Below are 25,829 nucleotides of genomic sequence, written 5' to 3'. Positions count from 1 at the left end.
AACGTGCAAGTAACGTGCGTCGACGTGTGTCAACGATTGCATAGCGTGCCTACAACTTATGCCAGCGTATGCGGAACGTGTGTCATACGTCAAGAAATTTTCAACATGATGAAAATTTCTCGACGTACTCGGTGTATGACGACGTATGCCAGAAAACTACGACGTATGCCAGCATGCTCTTAACGTACACAAAACTTACCCATAACGTATTTGACGTGTGTCAGCTTGGTTCGGCAAATTTTTCATATGTCGGCATACGCTGGCTAAAACGTCAAGGTGTGACAGCGGCTTCACACTTCGATGTCTAGTGCGGTTATGATTTGAATCGTCGAGCCGCAGCCTATGAATAGCCTACGACACATGATCGTCGGCGATACGCTGCCGCGCGCTATGCATAAGTTAGACTATCGTTGGGCATAGGTTGTGAACGACGACAACACGCTCGGCATTCGTTGGTATAAGTTATCTATATGTGATTAAAACGTTCTGTGTACGTTGCTAATACGTTATGAAATACGTTGCTAATACGTTATGAAACTCGGGAAATGAAAAGCAAATCATGGAGAAATGAAACTCGTTCTGCGTTAATGCGCTTATAGTTGAGGTGTGCGATGTGAGCACCCACATGCACACAACATACATTCACACAAATTGCCAAGTTTTCAATGATGTTTCTGCAAGTTTTAATGGTTACTGTCTGCACATAAGCCTCAATTGCTGCCTTCAGATCAGGTTCAGATCTGGGATGTTCCTTGTAGACGTTAGTTATCCTTACAAGCTTCCCGCAGGAAAAACTCGAGGGAGAGCACTCGCTAGAGTGCAAAACCTCTGCCGCCAATACTGCTTGGTCACTCAAGTGAACCTGATATCCTATTCATTCAATTTGACGTCAACAGTGCTCACAGAGTTATAGTTTGCAACTTTCCCTTTTACTTTTAACTTTTACATACTCGATTCATTCGTCATAACTAGATTCCTTGAGACAGGAATTGATTTTACGTGGGTATATCCACCTGAAGTTCCAAAATCAGCCGCAATTATAATTTTGGCATGTTTTTTGTTGGAAATCACTTATAACATGTAGAATTGCAAAAAAAAAAAAAAAAAAAAAAATCTAAATTTTGTTGAAAAAAAGTTGCAAAATATTTTTTTTTCCTCTAACAATTTTTTTTTTTTGGGGGGGGGGGGTTTGGAAATCACTTAAAACATGTAGAAATGCAAAAACAAAAATGCAAATATTTTTTCAAAATGGCCGCCATAGCGGCCATATTAGACTTCGGACCAAGTCCAAAATCTAATGGCATGATCCTTGGACCATACCTAATCCCCCCACCAAGTTTCGTCGAAATCCGTCGAGGAGTTTTTCTGTAATACTGTTCACAAACAAACAAACAAACAAACAAACAAACAGACAGGGGTGAAAACAGTAACCTCCGTCCATCTTCGATGGCGGAGGTTAACAATCCAGCAGATCGAGGTCGGGGCTGTGTGGAGACCATTCATTTTCCAAACGCAAACTGAGAACTCGTCTGAATTTTTGATGCAGAAAGGCAAAGGCAATTGTTTTGTTGGCTGTATGCAGGGTAGCACCGTCTTGCATGAACCTCTGTCGCCGGAGGGCTGCAGTGCTCACAGATCGCTTCAAGTCTTCGTAAAATGCGTAGACAATCGACCGGTATCGTTCTTGATTGATGGTAACCATTCTTCCGTTTTTGTCTTCAAACCAATATGATGGTGGAGAATCACCATTTAGGAGAGGGTTATAAGAATATTTCAAAATCACTCATTATCCCTTTGAGTACAGTGAAATCCATCATAAAGAAGTGGAAGAAATATATATATGCAAAAGTATCCGTCTCAAGTAATGGGAAAATTATTTCACGGACTTTAAAAAGGTTAATCGTGTTGCACTCCTGGTTTCACTCAGAGCTACTTCTATAGTGGTGCAACATCGGGTGGCGGAGGTTCAATTTGTCTTAAAAGAGGGCAAAATATAGCTATTTTAAATGCTATATTCATGGAGATCGGTAATCAATCTATTTTAATCCAGATGTTCATGTTGATTTTAAAGATTACTTGAGGGGACAATAAAATGACTGACTGCATTGCATCAATAAAAGTGAAATAAAAATGCAAAATAATCAATCGGCAGCTTTTCAAATGCAGCGAGAGAAGTGGCAACCCAAACAGGAAATAGACAGACAGACAGACAGACAGACAGACAACATGGTTCATAATATATATTGAACAAGATATGCCACACTAAATTATAGATATTATTTATCTCTCTCTCTCTCACACACACACACACACACACACACACACACACACACACACACACACACACACACACACACACACACACACACACACACACACACACACACACACACACACACACACACACACACACACACACACACACACACACACACACACACACACACACACACACACACACACACAGTTTTCCCAGCAGGCACGTAAGATGTCGGCCATTATAAAGCTTGCAGTATAAGTGTGAGAAACTACTGAGGTTATCCAGAAGACCCAATAGCTCAGTGGGCTGTCACTGCATTAGCGATGAGATCCTTGGGCTTAAGTCCCGGTCGAGTCAGGAATTTGTTCTCCCCCCCCCCTCCCCACACAAACACACAGGAACTTATTTCTGCTTATTAAAAAAAAAGTTTTTACACACACGCGCACACACACACACACACACACGAGTGTATGTGTGTGTAAAGTGGCCTGCAAAAGTATTCACCCCCGACCAGTAATGCCACATTTCGATGAATCTGGTCGAAATTTTTTTTCTGTTATAGTTGAAGGAGGTTCCATGTCAGGAAAACCTGCAAAAAACATGTACAAATCAAAATTCACTGGTTGCAAAAGTATTCATCCCCTTCGATCAGTACTTGGTGGAAGCATCTTTTCCAGCTTTGGGCAGGTCTCCACCAGCTTTGTATCACGAGATGGTGAAATTTTTCCCATTCTTCATGTGAAAATAGTTCTCGTTCTGCCAAGTTTGAATGAAATCAGTGATGTACTGCAATCTTCAAGTCTCGCTATTAATGTTCAATTGGGTTCAAGTCAAGACTTTGACTGGACCACTCAAGAACATTTATTTTCCTCTTATTCAGCCACTCCAGTATGGCTTTAGCTTTCTGCTTCGGATCATTTTCCTGCTGAAATGTGAATCTCCTACCCAGTTTCAGATTCATGGCTCATTCAAGCAGGTTTTCATCAAGGATTCTCCTGTACTTTGCACCATCCATGGTCCCTTCCATCCCGACAAGTACCCCAGTCCCTGCTGATGAAAAGCAGCCCCATAACATGATACTGCCACCACTATGCTTGGATGGTGTTGACTGGGTGTTGTGCAGTGATAGGCTTGTGCCAGACGTAATGCTTTGAATTTAGACCAACAAGTTGAATATTTGTCTTGCCTGACCACAAAATCTTTCTCCACATGCCTGTAGTATCATCAAGATGCTTTTTCGCAAACTCCATATGATCTTTTGGATGCACATTTTTCAGAAATGGCTTTGTGAAGGGGACGGGATCTTGTTAATTGATGAACATTGAACCCATCTCGAATTTAGAACCTTGCAGATCTTTCAAAGTCACTGTCGAATTTACAGTGAGATCCCAAACCAGTTTCCTGCTTGCCCGGCTGCTGAGTTTGGATGAGCGACCTGGTCTGGGTAGAGTCTGGGGTTGTATGATATGTCTTCAACTTCTTAATGATGGATTTCACCATACTCAAAGGGAGAATGAGTGACTTTGAAATGTTCTCATCACCCTCCCCTGAATGTTGCTTCTCCACCACCTGATGTCTGACTTCTTTGGAAAGCTTCTTGGTCTTCATGTTTGGATTATTAGTTGACCAAGTAAAGCGAGTTGCACCTTAAACTCCCGAGATAAGTGCGGGAGCTTAATTTTTAAGTTACACTAAAAATTATGCCTGGTGTTGGCTTTATGGTTAGGGTGGTGGGCTTGGGATCCTCAGATCCTGAGTTCAAATCCCACTTGGCTGTTGAATTAACACCAGGTAGGGTTGACTGCCTGTCATCCTTCCGAGGTCGGCGAAATGAGTGCCAGCTTGCAAAAATCCTGTGTCGGAGTGGCGACCCGTCCAGGATTGTGCCCAATAGCCAAGGAGAATGCTTAAGCAGCACCAACGCTGGTCCCAATGGATGGATGGATGGACTACTGATTGCATACAAGCACTCCACCTGTTACACTTATTTTGTAACCTTTTGAACAAATAATTTGCTCTTGAAGTAATTTCAGGTTAATTAGGCAAAGGGTTTGAACTGACAATCATCTGTTAATCTAACTTATTCACATTTTATCCGCTTTTTTTTTTTTAAAGCTTTATCACTTTGGAGTAGTTTCTTAAGTCTATATATTACGTTTGATTTGAAAGCATCATGAAATATGCTCAGATGGCATCAAAATGTGAAAACTTTGGAGGAGGTGAATACTTTTGCAGGCCTCTGTATATAAATATTTGTATATGCCAGTGTGCATATATATCTACATATGTATATGTGTGTGTGAGTGTATACTGTATGCAAATCAGTGTATACATGATGTGAAAAGGTGACTCTCACCTGTGGTAAATTTTTTCCTCAATGGTACCAGCGGTGAGCAGGCGGTAGATAGTTACCTTCCTGGTCTGTCCGATGCGCCAAGCTCGCTCTCTCGCCTGAAAAGGATAAGGCACAGAAGTTAGAATATCAAGGGGAACGAAGACCCCCCCAAATCCAAAAAAGTGCCAGCTCGATCTTTGACTTAGGGTTTAAGGACTCTTGTGGCAAGACCGGGTTTTCAAGCATCATTTCTTAATGGAAAATACCAGCCACCCCCCCCCCCTCCCCCACAGTACTGTGCAAAGGTTTGGGTTATTCCAAAGATAGTCACGCCTTCACGTAAATCCATCAAATTATTAGTGACTACTAGCAAATGTACCCATCGTTGCAATGCCGGGTTCATCCTCCCACCCCTCCCTCTTCACTCCCACCCCTCCCTCTTCACTCCCACCCCTCCCTCTTCCCTCGGGACTCCCACCCCTCCCTCTTCCCTCGGGACTCCCACCCCTCCCTCTTCCCTCGGGACTCCCACCCCTCCCTCTTCCCTCGGGACTCCCATCCCTCCCTCTTCCCTCGGGACTCCCATCCCTCCCTCTTCCCTCGGGACTCCCATCCCTCCCTCTTCCCTCGGGACTCCCATCCCTCCCTCTTCCCTCGGGACTCCCATCCCTCCCTCTTCCCTCGGGACTCCCATCCCTCCCTCTTCCCTCGGGACTCCCATCCCTCCCTCTTCCCTCGGGACTCCCATCCCTCCCTCTTCCCTCGGGACTCCCATCCCTCCCTCTTCCCTCGGGACTCCCATCCCTCCCTCTTCCCTCGGGACTCCCATCCCTCCCTCTTCCCTCGGGACTCCCATCCCTCCCTCTTCCCTCGGGACTCCCATCCCTCCCTCTTCCCTCGGGACTCCCACCCCTCCCTCTTCCCTCGGCACTCCCACCCCTCCCTCTTCCCTCGGGACTCCCACCCCTCCCTCTTCCCTCGGGACTCCCACCCCTCCCTCTTCCCTCGGGACTCCCACCCCTTCCTGTTCCCTCGGGACTCCCACCCCTTCCTCTTCCCAAGAAGAAGCCGATTTGATTTTGGATAAGGTTCGGATCCAGATCCGGCCTATCAGTGGGATACAAAACGTAAACTGTTCAGCCTGGTGGAGGTATGCGCTTTACCGAGTGCCATTCTCGTTCTTCCCCGTTTCCAGAGAATCCCATATGGCCTCGATATGTCTCATGTCCAGACCCTGGGATGGCCATTCCAACACTTGGAGCACACCAGCTGTAACCTTGTTCTCCAAATATTGTTTTTATTACATTGGAAGTGTGTTTTAGATCACCATATTGTTGAAAAATGAATCCTCTTCCAATTAAACAATTTCCACTTGGAACTGCATGTCCAGTCAGGTTAGGTATGGGAGCATGCGCCAGAGTAGCACGTCGCTGCATCCACTTTCCGCCGGTACTCCAGGGGCCTCAGTCTGGCCACCCCCCAGGCAGATGCCTGGCCCATCCGCATCTCCTTGAGATGCTGATCAACTTGCTGCAACCACGAGGTACGTGGTCGTCCCATTGGCCTCCTCCACTCACGAAGCTCCCTCACTGAGAGAATCTGGTGAGCAGGATCAGCTTCAGGAAAACGAGCTACATGTCCATACAGCAGCAGCTGATGCTCACGGACTATGCAGGTAACAAATGTCATTTGAGTCTCTCTCAGCAACCCCTCGTTGGACACAAAGTCCGACCAGCGACAGCCAACGATTCTCCCAAGAGACCTGGTCCCAAAGGAAATAAGTCTCCATCTCAGATCCCTGGTCAGAGTCCAAGTCTCACATCCATAGAGCAAGACTGGAAGCACCAAGGACCTGAAGACTCGGACTTTCGTCCTCCCGCACAGTTACCGGCAGCGCCACACCCCATTATCCAGTGAATCCATGACTCCCCAGGCCTGACCCAGATGTCTGTTGACCTCTGGCTCACAGCCAGCAGAGACATGAATATCACTGCCAAGGTAAGTGAATCTCTCCGCGACCTCAACATCCTCGCCACAAACAGGTACAGACAGGACAGCAACATCCAAGATGTCATTGAAAGCCTGGATGTTAGTTTTGACCCAGGAAATCCATAATCGCAGCTGCTCCAACTCCCCATTCAGCACCTCGAGGACTCCCAAAAGGATATCTTGAGTTTCCGCAAAGATGACTGCATCATCTGCGAAATCAAGGTCGGAGATCTTGACATTCCCAAACGATGCACCGCAGCTTGATCTCTCCAACATCATCACCAGAATACAGTCCATACAAGATATGCCACAGTGTGGGGGCCAGTATACACCCCTGATGAACTCCAGAAACAACTGGAAATAAGTCAGAGATGGTATCACCACATCTCACAGCACTCTCAGTACCAGAGTATAGTTCACACATCAGATTGATCAGTTTTCGTGGCACTCCACGAAGACCAAGAATCCTCCAGAGGGCATCCCGATTCACTGAATCAAACGCTTTACAGAGATCAACATAGGCTGCGAGCAACCCCTGCCGAAACTCTGCAGCACCAACTGCATGGTACTGCAGTATCTCCTTGGAATTCTCTTTTCTTATCATCCCGTTAATTTTAAAAAGTTTTCCTTCACTTAAAGCTGAGATATAACCCCAGACAATGACAAAACCTTCCCCATGTCTAACAGTCGGCTGCAAGCCTTGCGTGTTGTGATGCTGTCCAGGTCTTCTGTGCACGAACTGGCGTCTCTGATCCAAAAAGTTTTAACTTTGACCAGAGTAACCAATTCTATTGTTGTCACCCAATATTGGTGTTGCCTTGGAAATTTCAGTTTTTCCACCTTGGTCTGTGGTCTTAGCAGTGGTTTCTTTACTACAACTGTGCCATGGAGACCTGCTGCAATCAGCCCTCTGCACAGAGTGCTGGATGAGATGTTAATGTTCACGCTTGCTCTCATTTAATTTGTCATCTGTTGACTTGATTTTCTTCTATCATGTAAGCTGAGCTACTTCAAGTGCTCGTCTTCGCTTGGCGAGATTATTCAGGGTCTTCCTGGCCTTTTCTTATTTTGTACCAAGCCAGTTTGTTTTTGGCATTGTAAAGTGCACTTCACACCATTGTATAATCTTCATCTTTTAGGCTATTTTCTTCATAAGTGTACGCTTCCTCTTCCCTCTAAGTCTTCAAAATAGCTGTTCACCACCATCTCTTATCCTCCCCCATCAAAAACCACAATCTTTTCTACCCATGCTAATCCATACCAAACCCACATCCTTCAAAATTCCCTGCTTTCCTTCCTGAAAGTCCCTGTAGTGTCCATCTTATTTACCCTGTGTATCCTGCCCCCATCTCTCTCCCTTCCACAGATCTCATGTCTCTGTTCCCCACTATTTTTTTCCTTCCCTCTCCTGCCCCTCTTTGTCTCCTGCTCCCCCTTGTTGTATGTTCTGCGTGTTCGCCCTCACACGAGCCGAGACAGTGTATACAAAAAAAGAAGAATAAAAAAAGAGTTTGGATGTTCACACGATGTTCTGTTGAAAGTTGCTTTCTTGGCACCATTCTGAACCCACTTAGACGTTCAAGCAATAGAACAAGCTGATGAAAAATAATTTCACATATTTACCAATTTACAAGTTTTATTGTAGTTTCTTGTAACTTGCATTAATGTAACTTGCGTTGATTACTTAAATAATTTATTATTATTTACTGTACAAAAATCCACAAACTGTTTCATGCATATTATTTTTGTGGTTAGAGGATATTACGAGCACATAATATGATAAAATGCTTAACATAAAATATTTTTCAGTTTCCTAATTTATTTTATATATTTAAAGGTAAATGTGATATTAAATTTACTTGTCACGGAAATATTAATGATCTACCTTCATTGCACACTTCTAATTGCCCACAAATGTTTAATGGGGAATAGCACCACAAACATGAGTATAACCCAAATCTTTGTTTAGTACTGTACATCACTCATCCATTTACACCCCCCCCCCCCTTGTACCCAACGGTAGGCTCCATGCTGCTGAAGCAATTTCATGGCAAGGATTACATCTTTGCCTTCTCAGCAGTCATCAGGGAGGGAATTTGGAATTTGGCCAGGGTGTTCAAAATGATAACACACTCTTTGTACCAATGTTTTCGGTCCACCATTAACGGACATTTGAAAACAGGTCCCCAGTAAAATGTCCCATCCGTAGGATGGCGTATTTTTGACGTCTGCCAAATACCAGATTGAGAGTTCAGTCATTTCAGGAATCAAATACAAACTGGACAGTTCAAAGGCAACTGTGATACCTCTGAAGCATCCTGCGTCCTCCTCACAACCCCCTCCCCCCTCCCACTTTCCTTGCATTTCTCTCCCCACCTCCTTTTCAAAATCAAAATGTTCATCTAACCTCAAGTGCCGAATCGGTAGATAGCCCATAACATAATTTATCATTATCAGAGCTTGCAATAATAACTGAAGCAATGAAGGAGGAAAGTGTAACCATACCTGCGTATCAATGCTGGGGTTCCAATCCGGGTCATAGATGATGACACGATCTGCCCCAGTTAGATTCACACCGAGGCCCCCGACACGTGTCGTCAGCAGGAACATGAAGATGGACTCATCCTGAGACAAAGATACAACTTTCCTTTCCCATTGATCACTTTGATAATCTCAACAATCTTGTCACATTACCAGGAGTCAAAATTGATAGTTTGGACGACTACGCCATGGTCTGTTGGAAGGTTCAGCAAAGCCAAACTAAGTGGGCACTACATTCCTGATGTCAGAGCTGAATCAACAGTTCTGATGGCCAAACAAAATGTCTTTGTCTTTAATACAAGTGTGAAATTCCAGATCAAAAACAAAATCAAGTTATCATTGAACCAAGCAAAGAAAGTCTTAACCTCAACTTGCCTTGTAGTAACCTTATCCAAGCATAGCAGTTAGCACTACATGTCTAACGGCAGGTTAACAGAGTGACAAGTTCATAAATGCCTTTAGTGGTAGTGTATGTCTTTACTGCATGGTACTGGCCTCTGGAGAATGCTCGTGTGTACGAGGGAAGATGAAGAAATCGTCATTACTGCATGGTGTTGTAATTAAATGAACTAACACCTAAGCCACATCCATCACTGAAGTATGACGACATAGATGATAAAATATGAAAGATGTTGCAACATCTGTTGCTCTGCAGACTGCCATGCAACTGCAGCATACCGATGGTAGCATTTTCACGACCAGCCACGGTCAGAAGATGAAATGGTCAACAAGATGGTGCCACTCATTATGTCCATCACTCAGGTGTCAAAGTCACAGCTCAAAGTTGTAATTCACCTTCAAACTAGAAAGTTCTCAACTCTGCAGAGATTAATGCTCATGACTTGTTACAAATGACAGCTCATCTTATTTGCTGAATCTAAACTGCTGCAGCACTATCCTCTGTTACCATTTTTGTGGTCATCTCAGCACCTCTCTCAATTCATGTCCTGGCCATGGTTCGGCTGGCTTGAGCTTAACATGAATGAGGCTGTCATTTGACACCTTGTCACCGCCACAGCAACCAATTCTACCACAAAGCGATCTTTCCATTCTGATCAGCTCCGTCCGACTTTCTCAAACTTTGACCCACACTGAACACCACTGCTTTTATCGCAAATTTTATGAGTCTGGTGCATCTCTGCAGCAATGGATGAGTCCCAGGTTAACTCATGGTCTTGCAAACTAATTAGCGAGATCGACTGCCCTTCTCTCAGCATGATGTGCACACATCATATATCATCAATGTGCTTTTCAGACAAGGGCTAACAAGAGTAGCAAGGTAAAATAGGTACCTGATGTACCTGCAATTAAACAGGATATACTTGCTCTCAGTCCAATCAATCAATCATTTGTATAGTGGTTTTCATTTCTTAGCAAAATGGCAAAGCACTTTCCAAACAAGAAAGAAATAGTGAAAACAAAGATTATGAAAAAGCAAAGGTAAAAATATATTTTAGGAAGGAATTAAAAAAAACACATTTAAGGAAGGCAATTTGTGTTTTAGCGTTCAAGTATATAAATTCATTTGAAATTTTAAAAAAAGTTGAAATTTTTTTTTTCAGAAGTTTACCACCGGTGATGTACCAGCTTTTACACCCCCTTGTTTAACATGTGACATTAGTTATTCTTGCCTGTTTTTTGTGTCCTTTATGACGTCCCTAAAAAACAGTAAGTTTCCTGTTTGGAATGATTTTCAATTTTCTTTAAGTGCCAGACAGGCAGACAGGTTAAAACAATGACCACGCATGCTCACTCGGGACGAGATTCTGTACAATTTACCAAATTCAGAACCAAAGTACTGTTAGCCTGCAGGTTCGTGCTCCAATTCATGTTCTAGATTGTTCAAAATATAAAAGTCAATTTAAATGAAGCAGTTCCTCAATCATAAGGCCCGGTCACACCTAGACGTTTTAGCCAGCGATGGCAACGTATTAAAATGTATGTAAAACGCTGGCTGACGTTGAACTTTTGATGTTTTTTTTTTAAGATTCGGACGTATTCATAACGAGTTGGTCGTATGCATAACATGTTAGTAATGGACACAGAACGTTTCGTTGTGTTATAGATAACTTATACCAACGAATGCTGAACCTGTTGTTGGCCTACACAACCTATGCCCAACGATAGTCTAACTTCGGCATAGCGCGTTGCACGCATCGCCGACGATGTCGTGACGTAGCCTATTAAAAGGCTGACGCACAACGATTCGAATCATAACTGCCGTAGAAATGGAAGTGACAACATCGCGGTCACACCTTGGCGATCTTGCCAGCATATGCCGACCTCAGAAAAATGTGTCTAAAACGTTGGGGGCACGTCAAATACGGTATGAGTAAGTTTGGTATACGTGAGTAGAACGCTAAAGTATGCTATCATACGTTGTAGTAAGTAGAGTACGTCAAGAAATTTTAAACATGTTCAAAATTTTACGATGTACTCGGCGTATGACACACGTTCCGCATGCGATGGGGATAAGTTTTACACACGATATGTGGACGCTTACACACGTCCACAAAGGCTACTTATAAGCTACTCATAAGTCGAAACACGTCGCGGTAATGTCCTTTTTACGCAAAACTTATTTATAACTTATGTTTGACGTGCTTTGAACCAATTCTTTACGTAGTCCCAACACACATCGACGTATGTAGACGTATTCCAATGACGTCTTCCGGTCGACAAAAAAAAAAAAATGAATGTGTTTCTAGCTTACAACTGCCATATAAAGACGTGTTCCCAGCGGTTTTGGGAATTGGTATATAAAAATGGTGTTCATAAAAGGGGAACCCAACAGTGTTTTCGAGTTCCTTTTTGAGTCGATGTCCATGTCAGCAGTAACAGTATCAGTATCAGTATTAGTATTAGTATTAGTAGTAGTTTGTTCATGTTGGCAGTAGTAGGTGAGTGTGAGGGGGAGGGTGTGGGTTATGATGGATCGTCCTTGCGTCCGCGTGTCCACGGGTAGGTTCATAGGCTGCCACTCAACGATTTAAATGGCTGCATCTCCACGATTGAAAGTAGACGCTTGCGCTCAACAATTGGATTTTTTTTACACTCAACGACTTTTAAACGGTACCACTCACCTATTTTCATTGTTTACAATGAACCATTTAAATTGCTGTCACTCGCCTTTGTTTTTTGACGCTGGCGCTCGGAAGTTTTAATCGTTTCTATTGAACGTGCTAAATCGCTCAAACTCCACTATTGAAAGTAGACGCTTGCGCTCAACAATTGGATTTTTTTTACACTCAACGACTTTTAAACGGTACCACTCTGCTATTTTCATTGTTTACAATGAACGATTTAAATTACTGTCACTCGCCTTTGTTTTTTGACGCTGGGGTTTGGAAATTTGAAGCGTTTCTTCTGAACGTGTTAAAACGCTCAAACTCGACTATTTTAAATAGACGCTGCTGATGGACAATTGGAATCATAGCCAAGCTAGACATCGAAGTGTGAACATCCTCGTCATGCCGAAGAAAAGTTTGAAGAATGCTGCAAATAAGTGTCCTGGCCGTGGCCGTGGACGCTGACGCAAGGACGATCCATTATACCGACGTCTTTCAGCCTATGAGTAACTTAAAAGTAACGTCTGTCGATGTGTGGAAACGATCGCGTAACGTGCCAACAACACGTTAATCATGGGTTAGAAATAAGTTTCGGGTACGCTAAACATTACCTCGGCGTGTCTCAACTTATGATTAACTTACAAGTAGCATGTGTTGACATCTGTCAACGATCGCAGACTGTGCATACAACTTGTGGCCAGCGTAGCGGAACGTGTGAGTCATACGCCGGCATACGTCGTGAAATTTCAAGCATGAAAAAATTTGAGGACAACCGAAAAGTACAACGTTTAAAGCCAACGTACAACGACGTATGGCAGTGTTTTTCAGCGTGCTCTCAATGTTATCAAAACTTACCCATAACGTATTCAACGTGTGCCAGCGTTTTAGAAAAAAAATTCAAAAATCGGCATACGTTGGCTAAAACGTCAAGGTGTGACCGGGCCTATAGACTGAGGTTTGTGGACAGACAAACGGAACCATTTGCTTAACCCCACTTTACGCTTCGCATGCAGGGTAATTGAACGTCCTATTTACACCGAATACAGTTTAAAAAAAAAAGACTAGAAGGGCACTCGGTAAAGTGCATACCTCCACCACACAATGCCTGATCCACGAGAACATATTGGGCCAAATACATTTTTTAAATATCATGCTATAATATATCGTTTTTGGCCCTATCTCTCAATGGTGAAGAATCACTTTAAAAATTATCAGATCCGGATTTGGATCTTCACCAAAATTGAATCAATTATTTTTTGTCACACACCCAAACATGTCCACCGAGTTTTAGTGGAGCAGCAGGGGCCACCAAAAGAGGGAGATACCCACACCAGCAGTACCACATTTTCTAATGTGGTTATAATTGACCACCTACTATCCCTGTACATGAAAAACAATGATGCCAGTCTGGGAAATGGTGGCATTCTGAGAAATAGGTCAATTAAGGTCGTTGACCCCTGAATTTGGCAATATTTACTAAAATGGCTATAGTTTATATAATTGTCATGTTACAATACCTTGATATACATCAAACTGATCCTAAGACAATAGGCTATAATATGCAATAACAAAAAAGAACATGTGGCTGAAAATAGTAAGTACAGAACCAATTTTATTACAGATTTTGCCCCAAAAATCAAAATTTTCCATATACTTTTAGCATCACTCATCACATGCATAATATAAAAGTATCAAATATTAAGCATTAACAAGTTTCTCGAGAGTCTGCTGCAATTATTCATATATAATGCATTGTATTATCTTAAGTGTAAATCACATTTTCATCACATTTTGTCCAAGATGCCTGAAAATACCTGAAAATGGTATTATTCAGTACTCATGGCATATGACCATTAACTTGATTAATTTCATATTTATTAAGAGAAAGATTTGTTTCAAATATTATAGTCACAAAGAATTATATTTGGTGATGAGTATATCAACAACACACAAGGATGGATCCAGGATTTGGGTAAATGGGGGGGGGGGGTACAAATTCTTATCTTCTTCTTCTTCTTTCAGCTGCTCCCTTTCGGGGTCGCCACAGCGGATCATCCGTATGATCCGCATAGTGATTTGGCACATGTTTTACGCCGGATGCCCTTCCTGACGCAACCCTGGTCGCCTCTTACGATGCAGGGATATGGTACACCTATTTTAACCGGGGTATACGCCGGCCCAGTACACTGGTACTCATTTCGCCGACCTCGGAAGGATTACAGGCTGAGTCAACCCCCTGGTGTATTAATTCAGTGGCCCAACAGGACTTGAACTCAGGACCTTTTGGATCCCAAGCCGCTGCCCTAACCACTGCGCCAACACCAGGCTGGGGGTACAAATTCTTATATACTATAAATATTTTTTAAATGGTAATATTTTAATGTACTTTGTTGAAAATAAATTTCAAAGAAATATTGAGGACTATAATGGCTGTTTTTACAAACTCTCCACTTTTGGCATCAAATGCAATCTTTCTAACAAAATTATCAGTTACTAAGATAAGTGCCAGGAAACTGTCAACATTATTGTTACATATTAGGTTGATATCTAGTCTGCATCTGAGTCTGAATTATCACTGTAAAATGCAGAGAGAGTAAAGGGATATGAACATGATCTGTCCCCTCCATCCACCAAGGCTTCACAGGTGCATGCTGTTGTGCATGGTTGGCCACTCTCCAAGCAAGAACACTCCACTGCACAGGTATTGGGTTGATAGTCACACACAAGGTCATTTAACAACTCCGGAGCAGCTGGCGATTGACTCATCATTTGAGGCTGGAGACCAGTGCCACCTGGGCTGTGTTCGAAGCCATATGCTGTTGCATCAGGTAAGGTTAGAGAAGGGTAAGCAGCTTGTCTCGTATTAACAGCTGATAAGCAGAGCGAAGTAGATGCAGACCGAAAGCATCTTCTGTTGGTGGTAGTTTCTTTCCCTGGATGTTCCTCTGTCCAGTCTTCTGACACCTCAGGGCATTCAATGACATGCAGTTTGTCTTGCCATACATGTAGCCAACAAACTTTGTGGCTGCCATTTCTATCTCCTTTGAAATGTTTTGCTCATCAGATCCTAGCAGACCAAGAGGCTGGAACTGGTCGGCTTTCTGCATCATTATCCGAAAGGCAGTGCGCTTTCCATGGCCGATAAAAGAGCTTACCGTATCACAACCAGTCACGCAGTACACTGACAGAAGAAGTGTCTGCTGTTCAGTGGTGAGTGTATCATAGATGGTGTGCACAGGTATATAACGGGTAAGCTGTGTGTGCCTGCCATCACGACCAGTCAAAAAGAAGATCTGTTTGGTTTTGATTGCTTGTCTATGGTGAACTAAGAGGACAAGAACATCAGTATCAGGGCTGCACACCACAATATTCTGTACCCCATCATCTGCTGCAGCTACAGCATGGAGGATGATTCTTGTGTCTGCTTCTTCTTGGTTGGAGCACAAGGAACTAACTTCTTTTACTCCTTCACATGTAATGGAAGATGCTTGATCTTCTTGACCACCACTGACAAAAATGGTCTGTCCTTCCTTCAATAGCTCTGGTGCATTTTCTGTGATATGCTGTGTGTAGTACCGTGCCAAGTTTGCCTTGTTCTCTCCATGGGTCAAAAACTGCTTCCAGTTCTGAGGGATGAGTGCATCTCCTTTCACATGGTAGATGTGACCTTGTCCTTCACCTGTCCTTGCACGGGTTTGAGCTTTGATGCTATCCTTGGTGTATTTGTCAACGACAATGTGCACTTGCTGGACTAGGGTATTGCTGGCTGTAATGGTGCTGCTGGTGTGCAGAATATAGGAAAGGAACCTTTGTGCGATGTTCTTGAAATTCACCTTCTCTACAGTATTTGGAACTCCCAGCATCTGGATGGATGCATGTCCATCGAAGATAACAACATCACTCCTCTGTATTGTTGTAATTTTCTCTCCAGGTACCAGCTCTTCAAGGTTGTGCATGAAGTCTGACTTGGCACAGGTTGTCATGTTGCCATCATCTGTGAAAAGGCTCAGGGGCACTGGAGAGTTCTCGAATGATAAGACTCGCTTCAGGGGCACCTTCTTGTTAGCATTGACAAAAAGAAGCCTCAAATACTTCACTTCACCATCAATGGTCACATCCTTGTGTTTCACTTTTACTTTCTGGTGCATGTTCGCCATACTCTTGATTGTTGATCTTGGGATGGGATCATAAAGACTCTTCTTGGGAATATCTTCTCCTTCAGGTACTATGAAGCGCTCAGCAATAAACACTTTTGCCATTGTTGCTCCCTTGGACAAGGCTTTTGTCATGCTCTCCTGAATCGGTGGTGGTGCAACTGCTCCAGTAGCAAAGTTGACCAAGTATCCTGAAGAGTCTGTAGACAGCTCAAATGGATCAACGTAAGCTTCATCAAACATAACTGTCATCTTCTTGACATCTGCATTCCACCTCTTTTGGGCAGCATTCCCTGCTGCATGGTGCTGGTGAGGCTGCTTATTCTTGCTTTTCTGATCCATAAAACGAATGGCTTCCTGGAACTTCATGGAGTACTGTGCTGTCACAGGACGAGCTGAAAACCATCTTGCTCGACCGGGTCCTCGCAGTGTCAGACCAAAAATTCCTCCAGTCCCTTTCAGGGATTTATTTTCAATTGCTTCCAGAGTGTAATCCATCCAGACAGCATTAAACCTTCCCTGGGAAAGCTTTGCAACAAACTCTCCCTGTTCAAATGCTGCCTTCACCTCAGATGGTAGCCTGCACATCATCAGTAGTGACACAGGAGGTACCGAGAGTAGTTCGTACGATTTGTTGCAAACAAGAGAGGTAGAAACTCGGCCTTTATGATTTGGTTCTCATGCCAGAGCCCATTTCTGGTTGTACTGAGGAACACCTCAAGTGGGCACATCACTTTCATCAGAAAGTCATCCCAAAACTGGAAAGTTGGGGAGCAAGATCTTCCATACTCCCGAAAGAGCTCAATTTGTTCTCCAAGCCTGCCTGTGATGACTTCTGTGAGCTGCGTTACAACATCAGACATTGGTATGTCTTCTGAATAGGCTGAGCACTTTGTTGACTTCACGTGGGATGAGGTGATTTCATTCTTCACACCAACGTTTGAACTGCAGAAGAAATCTTTTGTTCAAAGCCTCATCCACCAGTAGAAGACCATGTAGCACTCTGTCAAAGTCTTTTCCAGACAACATCTGCTGTATGCTCCCTGGGGCATACACCCCAGATTCAGAAAGAAGCTGTTTCAGCCCAGCATCTCCATCGAGGCAGCCAACAGCTGAGAAGACCGACATCAGTAAATGCATTCCCCCTTCACATGGTATGATGCCTCCCAAATCATCAGGATGGGCCCATGCAATTTCATAGGCTTTGATCAGCAGCCCCATGTCAAAGAAGATGGGAATGTGCTGTTGCCCAGGGAATTTGCAGCTTCCTTCGCTCTCTTCAGGGTAGTGTAGACAGTAGCAGGATCTGTTGGTTTGGCCATTATTATTGGGTTAAATGCCACAGTGGAGACTGGCGTTGAGCTTTCTGACTCCATGGTTGCATGGAATGGCCCCCATGGAGGAACATTCCTGGTGCCTTGTTCAGGGGATTCCTGGTGAAAGAGGCCACTCCTGGCAAGGGCATAGGCTAGTTCAGATGCCTTTGCTTTTGCAACAATTGGTGAATTATGTTGCAGCATAATTTCCTCAGTGGATACCAGTGGTTCAAATTTTGGTTCTGGTCTCTTTGTTGGTTTCTTGTATGGAAGAACTGTTGATAGGTCTCCTCCTTAAACAATAATTAATTAGAATAAAACAAGTGGATATAATATACTAAACTTTATTGCAATTTGAAAGCTGAAAAAAGTGACATGTCATTTTATTATGCTAGGTTGAATTTAGGAAGTATGTTCTAGATACCTGGGACATCAGTGGTGTTGAATGTATAACCTGGTGCACGTTGGATGTGAGGCGACTCTGTATGAATCCATTCAGTGCTGTGCTGGACAAGGATGCTGGTCATAGCGTGTGTGGTTCGCTTTCCATCGGTGGTCCGTTCATTGTGGTCCCAATTGTCAGCCACAGCAACAATAAGCTGTCCACCTCTGTCCCTTGGAGTGATTTCAGGAGGGATGTATGCTCCACATGCAGTTGGTATTTGTTGATTGCAGACATGGTTTGCTGCAGATGTTTCAAACTGCCTAATTTCTGTGTAGGACACATAACCCATATGGTACATGTCATCCACCAGTTGTCTGGAGCCATAATGATGGTGAAGGTGAGCAGCCAGACCCAGATGTTTGCCAGGGTGATAATGTCACAGGCTATATTCAGGCACTTGGAATGTGTTGGTTCAGTGTCAGCTATATCAATGGCCTCAGCATGCATATTTTCATCAGTGAGTCATCTCAGAGCTCTGTAAAGGAGGGAATCCACAAAGTCTTGTTTGGCTTCAGTGGACATCTCTGCAGAAGAGTAGTATTCATCATCCAACTTGTGAATCTGGTAGAATCCTCTTCTCAGGATCCCCATAGCCTGGTGAACAATGCTTTCATCGACCACTGATGATGTCAAATCGTCTTCAAACTTGTCTCTTCATCCTCAGCTACTTCCCTCAAAACTTTTGACATCTCATATGCCTTTTGCAAAGCATCTCCTACTGTTGTCTTTGAAGAACAAACAAGATCTGACTTGCCTGGTTGTGGCATGAATGCAACATCTGGCCACTCTTTTAAAAGTTGTCTTTTGAGATTATAGGATGTGTATGAACCTGGATGGTCCACTCCCTCTTCAGCAAGGATCTCCAAGAACCGCTTTCTCAAGGTGCTCAGGAAGAATATTTGTCTGTGTTCAATGATGGGTGATGTAAACTCACTGATCAGTCTCCTCACTGATGTACTGTGTGCAGCAAATTGTTGCTTTCTGTTCTGACTTGCAGTGATAGAGCGACTACTGACATAGTTGATATAGCATTACTTTGGTCTGTGGTAACGAGCCTCAATGGCAACCAGATCACCATTGGGTACACCCTGAAGTCTGGTTATCATGTCATCACCTTGCTTAGCCTTTGCAGCTTGAAGAACTCGGGTGTACATGTTGGGATGCTGAGGGTCATCTTTCACAGATGACTCTACCATGTACCAAGATAATCGGTACTTTAAGCTGCAAGGATCACTACAGATGAAACAGCGAGATTTCCAGTCAAACTTCACAACTGATGCCTTGGATCTTGTAAAGCGGTTGGCACACCCACCACTTGCACCATCACCATTACCACTACTAGAATTGCCACCATCATCCAAAACTACATCAGAGTTATTAACTGTTTTAATATCTCTTCTGATGTGATGTTGGCTTACATATGTTGATCTGCATTGTCTGTGATACCTGAGCACCACTGTTCCAGAAATTATATCAGATTCATGGGCCAAAAGTTTCTGACTAACTGAGTCATTTCGTTGTCTGCATGCTGAGAATAAGGACCGTAGTTTGTTAAGAACTGGAGTGAATGGCTGTTCCTTTGATGAAAAGGATTTTGTGCAGAAAAGACACTTATCAATATCAATGGTATCTTCTCCCTTAGCTTTCTTGGCAATGGATGAATCAAATTCTGCATCCATATTGTAATAATAGACTGTTCAGTGCTGTTGAAGTAATCTTGAGTACACCAAGACAAAATGTGGATTTGCCTGCAAGCGTAAAAAATATTGGTCACCAATAGTTTGGCCGAATAAGTATTTAATCCACTAAATTGAAAATAATTCAATGTAAATTCATAAGTATTTTAGACCTAGGGATAAACCCTATTCGTAGGACATTATTGTTTTAGGGGGTTATTTTTCACAACACCATGTACCTTACATAAAATTTATGCACTAATGACTTCCATTTTAGACACATTCTCATGACAATACTATTTAACCCCAGCTCAACTGCCTGTAGGCAAAACCTTCAGTATACCACATGTTTTTCCATCAGAAAATTTGCTACATGGTAATATATCTTCATCACAAGACTTCATCATTAAAAAAAAAAATAGAAACAAATATTTTCATACTTACATTTTAGCAGAGAAGAGGGTGTCACATAAAACATGCTGCAGTATGTGTAGTCTATCGCATCTGTTCAAGTGTGACTGACCTAATTTCACATACATTGTAAACTCATGGCTGATGAGAGTGCTATTTATAGCAGTGCCACATGTGGGGACCATCTCAGGAATGTGGGGGTTATCTCAGGATTATTGTGGCATATGGGATCATCTTATATAATCCAATATTCTTTGTCAGGGGCATTATTTTTGGGTTTGATTCAGGGTTTAGGGGTGGCACTTTTTTTTAGTGCATATGTATTTAGTGATATTGAGGAAGGGGGAGGGGGTGTTAGTACATCGGTATTTGCAACCCCCTCCCCCACCCCTTCCAAAAATTCTGGATCTATCCCTGTGTGTTATTGATATACTCATCAACAATTATAATTCCTTACAACAATATATTATGTCAAAGACATTTCATATGAAATTAATGGTCATTTGCCATGAGTATTGAATAATACCATTTTTAAGAATTTTCAGACATCTTGGACAAAATGTGATGAAAATATGATTTATGTTTAAGAAAATAGAATATATTATATATGAATAATTGCTGCAGACCCAAGAGAAACTTTTTAATGCTTAATATTTGATACTTATATATTATGCATGTGCTGAGTGATGCTAAAAGTATTTGAAAAATGCGAAAATTTGGATTTTGGGGGCAAAATTTGTAATAAAATTGGTTCTGCACTTACAGTTATCATCCACATGTTTTTTTTGTTATTGCATGTTACAGCCTATTGTCTTAGGATCAGTTTGATGTATATCAAGGTATTGTAACATGAAAATTATATAAACTATATCCGTTTCAGTAAATATTGCCAAATTCAGGGGTCAACGACCTTAATTGACCTATTTCTCAGAATGCCACCATTTCCCAGACTGGCATCATTGGTTTTCATGTACAGGGATAGTAGGTGGTCAATAATAACCACATTAGAAAATGTGGTACTGCTGGTGTGGGTATCTCACGAAATAAGCCTCTTTTCTCCACTATTTTGGCCAAATCTGTCCACAACTTTTTTAGATATCATGCTATAGATATCGTTTTTGGCTCTATCTCTCAATGGTGAAGAATCACTTTAAAAATTCTAGTAGCCGGAGTCTGGATCTTCACCAAAATCTAATCAGTTCATCCTTATCACACACCCAACTTGTCCACATTTCATCTGGATCCGTCCACAACTTTTTGATATATCCTGTACACAAGCAGAAAGGGGTGAAAACAACCTCCTTCACCTTCGGTGGTGGAGGTAATAAAAGAAATTAAAAAGTAATCAAAAACATGTACATCAAGGAGTCTAACCCATTGTTTCTACACAAATCAAATTATAGGGTGATGATTTGAGATGTTGAAATTTTGCAATTCTCATCACAATATATTCGTGTGGTGATCGCATGTGTCCACCTCCCAAAGAGCGTTCAATGTTGTCGCGAGAGTGAACACACTATACCTTGGGAGCTGAATGTGTAGCACAGTTAAAACCCGACATCTTGGGACATTCTACCTTCCAAGATTAGCAAGAATGACAAGGGAAGCATGAGGGAGAGCATGCCCTCACCTTATTGAACTTGTTTATGAGGGGCTGTCTCGAAGCAATGCTAGTGGTTCCATCCATCTTAACGTATGTGTATCCCTGATGCTGTACAAACTCCATCAGAATCTCCAGCATCTATTCACAATCAAAAGAAAAAAAAAGAAGTCAGTTTAATAGTCTATCGTCGACTATTCACAATGGTCTGATATATATATATATATATATATATATATATATATATATATATATATATACATGTTACGGATTTCAGAATCTGGTCTGATGCATGCATCCACACATGCAGGTCCTCAGACAGTTATTTCCTTAAATGCATGTTCAGATTAGCCCCATCGCCATGTCTAATGGGATCTTAAATGTGATGCCTTGAGAAGGGTAAAGGATAGATCCCCTTTCTTATGGGAAGCTTTTTCCTTTATGACAGACACGTTCACCCACATTGGTTTCACGAGCTCTGAAGCCCACCCTCATTTTCCCTCAGCAACATTATTTCATGAGCTCTGAAACCCGCCCTCATTTTTCCTCAGCAACATTCTTTCACGAGCTCTGAAGCCCGCCCCCATTCTTCCTCAGCGGCAATCTTTCGTGAGCTCCGACGCCCACCTTTTTTGAGAGCACACGGGTCGTCGTGGTAACCATACCCTAGTGGGGTGGGGTGAGCTTGCGGCGGATGACACCCCGCAGAGAGGGCCCGGGGATATAAAACGAGCGAGAGGTATGTTCTGAAGAGAAAAAGTCTGAAGAGAAAAAGTCCGAGGAGAAAAGGGAGGGAAAAAAGCGTTCTGAAGAGAAAAGCGTGAGGAGAGAAAAAGCGAAAGGAGAGAGGAAAAAGCAAAGGGCAAAAGAAGCGACCAAGAAGGGGGTGACTGACCAGCGCCGACGAGACAATTCGCCCTTCCCAGTGCTTCGGCAAGCGAGCGTGTGGTGCGCGTGTGGGTGTGAGCAGCGCCGCCAACAAGTGAGGCACGGGTCGATCACCAACACCAGGGTCTAAACCCGCAACGGACGATCTTGGTGCCCTCCAGACTTCGACTGGCGTTCAAGGCTGCCCCACGAGGGGTTGCACAGCAAAGCTGGGTGCTGGTGATGGACGTGACACGCACGCACGCATTTTCAGGATGTTTTTGCTTCACGGACGACTTTCTGGTGAGCGAGACGATTCTCCCCCTCCCCTCCCCCTGAATGATCTGCTGGATACCCTTCTCTGTATTTAGCTGTCAATCAACCTCCGATAAGTATCTGCTCTTTGTCTCTTTCCTGGCATTTTGATTCATTTTGCTTTGAAATTCTTTATTTACCTCAGCAAATAAAAAGTTCTTTTTATTTATTTATTTTATTATTAATAAATTATTGGTCGATTTCCAACCTGTCCATGTTTGTCCTTTCCTTCCATTGGTCGAGCATTGTCCGAACCGAGATAGACTGGGAGGTAATTTCCACAGATTTGACCAAAAAATTGTCGGCACGCACCAGCAGTTAAAACGCTCGGCTACCCAAATTAAAATCTAATCAGATAACATTGGTGCTTTGCCGAGGACGTGCTCCCCGCTCAGGTAACCATGTGACCTCGAGTTAAACGGATAATTCGACGGCGAACACTGGAACTCGTGGTTGACTGGGTGGCAGATAGTCCTCCGAGGCAGATAGCGTGGTTGACAGTCCTCTGAGGCAGATAGCGACCCCAGTTCTGTGCCTGAGGTCACTTCCGCATTTGTCTGCGGTAACCAGTCTAGTGGAGGATCAGCACTTCGATCCCACCCTTGCCACCCTCTGGGAAATGGGAGAAGACTCCGAGCCTGGACGAACAGGCTACTATGTGAATGGTGCAGGTGTGCTGATGCATAAAAATTCCCCCAAGAACATGTCCTCCACCCAGACGTGGAATGTACGACCCTGAGTTGTCGTACCGGAGAGGCATCGTCAGTCAGTCATGAAATTGGCCCATGACAGTATTTACTCGGGTCATGTCGGAGCGGCCAAGACCTTAGCCAAGGTCAAGGATCAGTTCATATGGCCCGCCATGTCGCGAGACATCAAGCGCTATTGTGCTAGCTGTCTATATTGGCCATGGACCCATCACCATCTACAGCAACCACCACCCGCTCGGTTGGCTCAGCCAAGCCAAAACCTCCAACCAGCATATTCTGCGCTGGGCGCTTCTCCTCTCAGAATACGACCTCACAGTCAAACATGTGAAAGGAGTGGAGAACAGACTAGCTGACCTCCTTAGTCGCCATCCAGTAGACAAGGAGCACCAAAGTTAAGTTAAGCCCACAGGCGGAGAGGGGATACCGGTTTGGGGCTCTTTGTTCCTCCCAAATGAGCCTTGCTCCTTCATGTTCCCCAACTTAAGTTTAGTTCCCTTTGTCTCTCTATTGTGGTGCGGGCGATGGGTAAATATGGTGGGGTAGATATTAATGTGGTGTAGGGTGTTTAATATTGTGTTGTGGATGAACAATGTTTATTGTACAAGAATGTTGACGATCACCGCCATCATATTGCAGTGCGATTTGAAACTAGTGGAATAACTGGTTTCAAAACGCAGTCTATCCGACAGGTTTTAGTTTAGGTGGGGAGGACTGCGAGAAAAAACCATGTTCTCACAAAATTTAGTGTCCCGCCCACAACGTCACGTGACCTTTTTCAGGCTCCCCGGGATTGGTTGAAGTCAGCACGTGGTGCGTGGCCGCGTCAGAGCTGCGGGCGCCATTGTTAGGAGCAGACTGGCTCTAAGATCGTGAGTGGAAAATATATCGCGCGCTCCGAATTGCATGTTTGAATGCGAGTTTCAAGTGGTTTTTTAAAAAAAGACTCTCGACAGCACAGTCGCGCTGATCGTTGATAGCTCCGTCCAAAGGATCGAGTTAAATCTGGAAGAGTGTGATCATTATTCCCGGATATCGTGAGCGGAGCTGTGAGTTGTGCAGTTTGTTTTTGGAACTTTATTGTTGCCAAGAGTTCTGGCAGATTTTGTGCTGTGTATTCAATTCTGTTACCAGCCTTTTGGAGACCGAGCCAATAAAAGATCGGGCCTACCCCTTGAGGTCGATCTGAAACACAGTGGAAAGTGTTGGGTTGTTCTCTTTGTCCACATGTGGACTGCTTGAAGCTTGGACAATAACGTCAGTATTCCGTGCTGGAAGATATTAAACCGACGGGATCGCAACTATATATATATATATATATATATATATATATATATATATATATATATATATATATATATATATATATATATATATATATATATATATATATATATATAGTCATACGCCGCATAACAACGTTTCGGGCAACGACGGATCGCATATACGACGGTGGTCCCATAATCACATTTACGACGGTGAATGCATATACGACGGATCTGCCAGCTCCATTATAATGGAAATCGGCTTTCAAACTGAACCAATGTTTCCACGTTTACCTTCTAGCAAGTAAATTACCTTTGAATTGAAGAATTCCGCGAATAAATCGTTGTTACAGTCGAAATTAAAACGCAAGTTAATTTTTGGTGAAGCTTTTTATGTTAAAACAATCGCACTGTTCCGAAAATATATATATATATATATATATATATATATATATATATATATATATATATATATATATATATATATATATATATATATATATATATATCACAATTGACAGGTGCTCGTTTCTTCATTTATAAATTATAACATCGATGCAATGATTACGTATTTATAAAATCCAAACGCTATTTATTCACCTTTCTATAATCGATACGAGAGGAGATTGTAAGCTGCTTTTAACAACACCGATGGCCGTCATGAACAGCACAAAGGTAAAACTAACGTGTCTTCCGTCTCTCTTGGATGTGTGTTACAATTGCCGACAGTATTCAGTACAGTAACACGCTGTACAGGTTTGTATCCGAGGAGCAATAGGCTATACCATATAGCCTCGGTGTCTAGGTTTGTGTAAGTACGATGTTGGAAAACGAAAACGAAAAAAATAAATAAAATATGATGTTCGCACAACGACGACGT

At 43.0% G+C, this 25,829-nt stretch overlaps 1 protein-coding gene across 2 annotated transcripts in view; it reads right to left on the bottom strand.

Annotated features, from left to right (window-relative positions):
- ERCC6 (ERCC excision repair 6, chromatin remodeling factor) overlaps positions 1-25,829 on the bottom strand; it is a 59,137-nt gene that overhangs the window by 6,143 nt on the left and 27,165 nt on the right. For both annotated transcript variants that reach the window (XM_085882704.1, XM_085882705.1), the window contains exons 16-18: positions 21,826-21,936; positions 9,090-9,209; positions 4,617-4,711 (exon numbers count right to left, since the gene is read on the bottom strand). In XM_085882704.1, coding sequence (XP_085738830.1) covers positions 4,617-4,711; positions 9,090-9,209; positions 21,826-21,936 — 326 coding nt within the window. The remainder of the gene's footprint in view (positions 1-4,616; positions 4,712-9,089; positions 9,210-21,825; positions 21,937-25,829) is intronic.

This window comes from Eptatretus burgeri, chromosome 5 (assembly GCF_056783735.1).
Source record: "Eptatretus burgeri isolate ZD-2024b chromosome 5, Ebu_testis_v1, whole genome shotgun sequence".
In the NCBI taxonomy this organism is placed as follows: domain Eukaryota; kingdom Metazoa; phylum Chordata; class Myxini; order Myxiniformes; family Myxinidae; genus Eptatretus; species Eptatretus burgeri.
The sequence above is the reverse complement of the archived record's forward strand: the minus strand, read 5'-3'. Positions and strand labels throughout refer to the sequence as shown.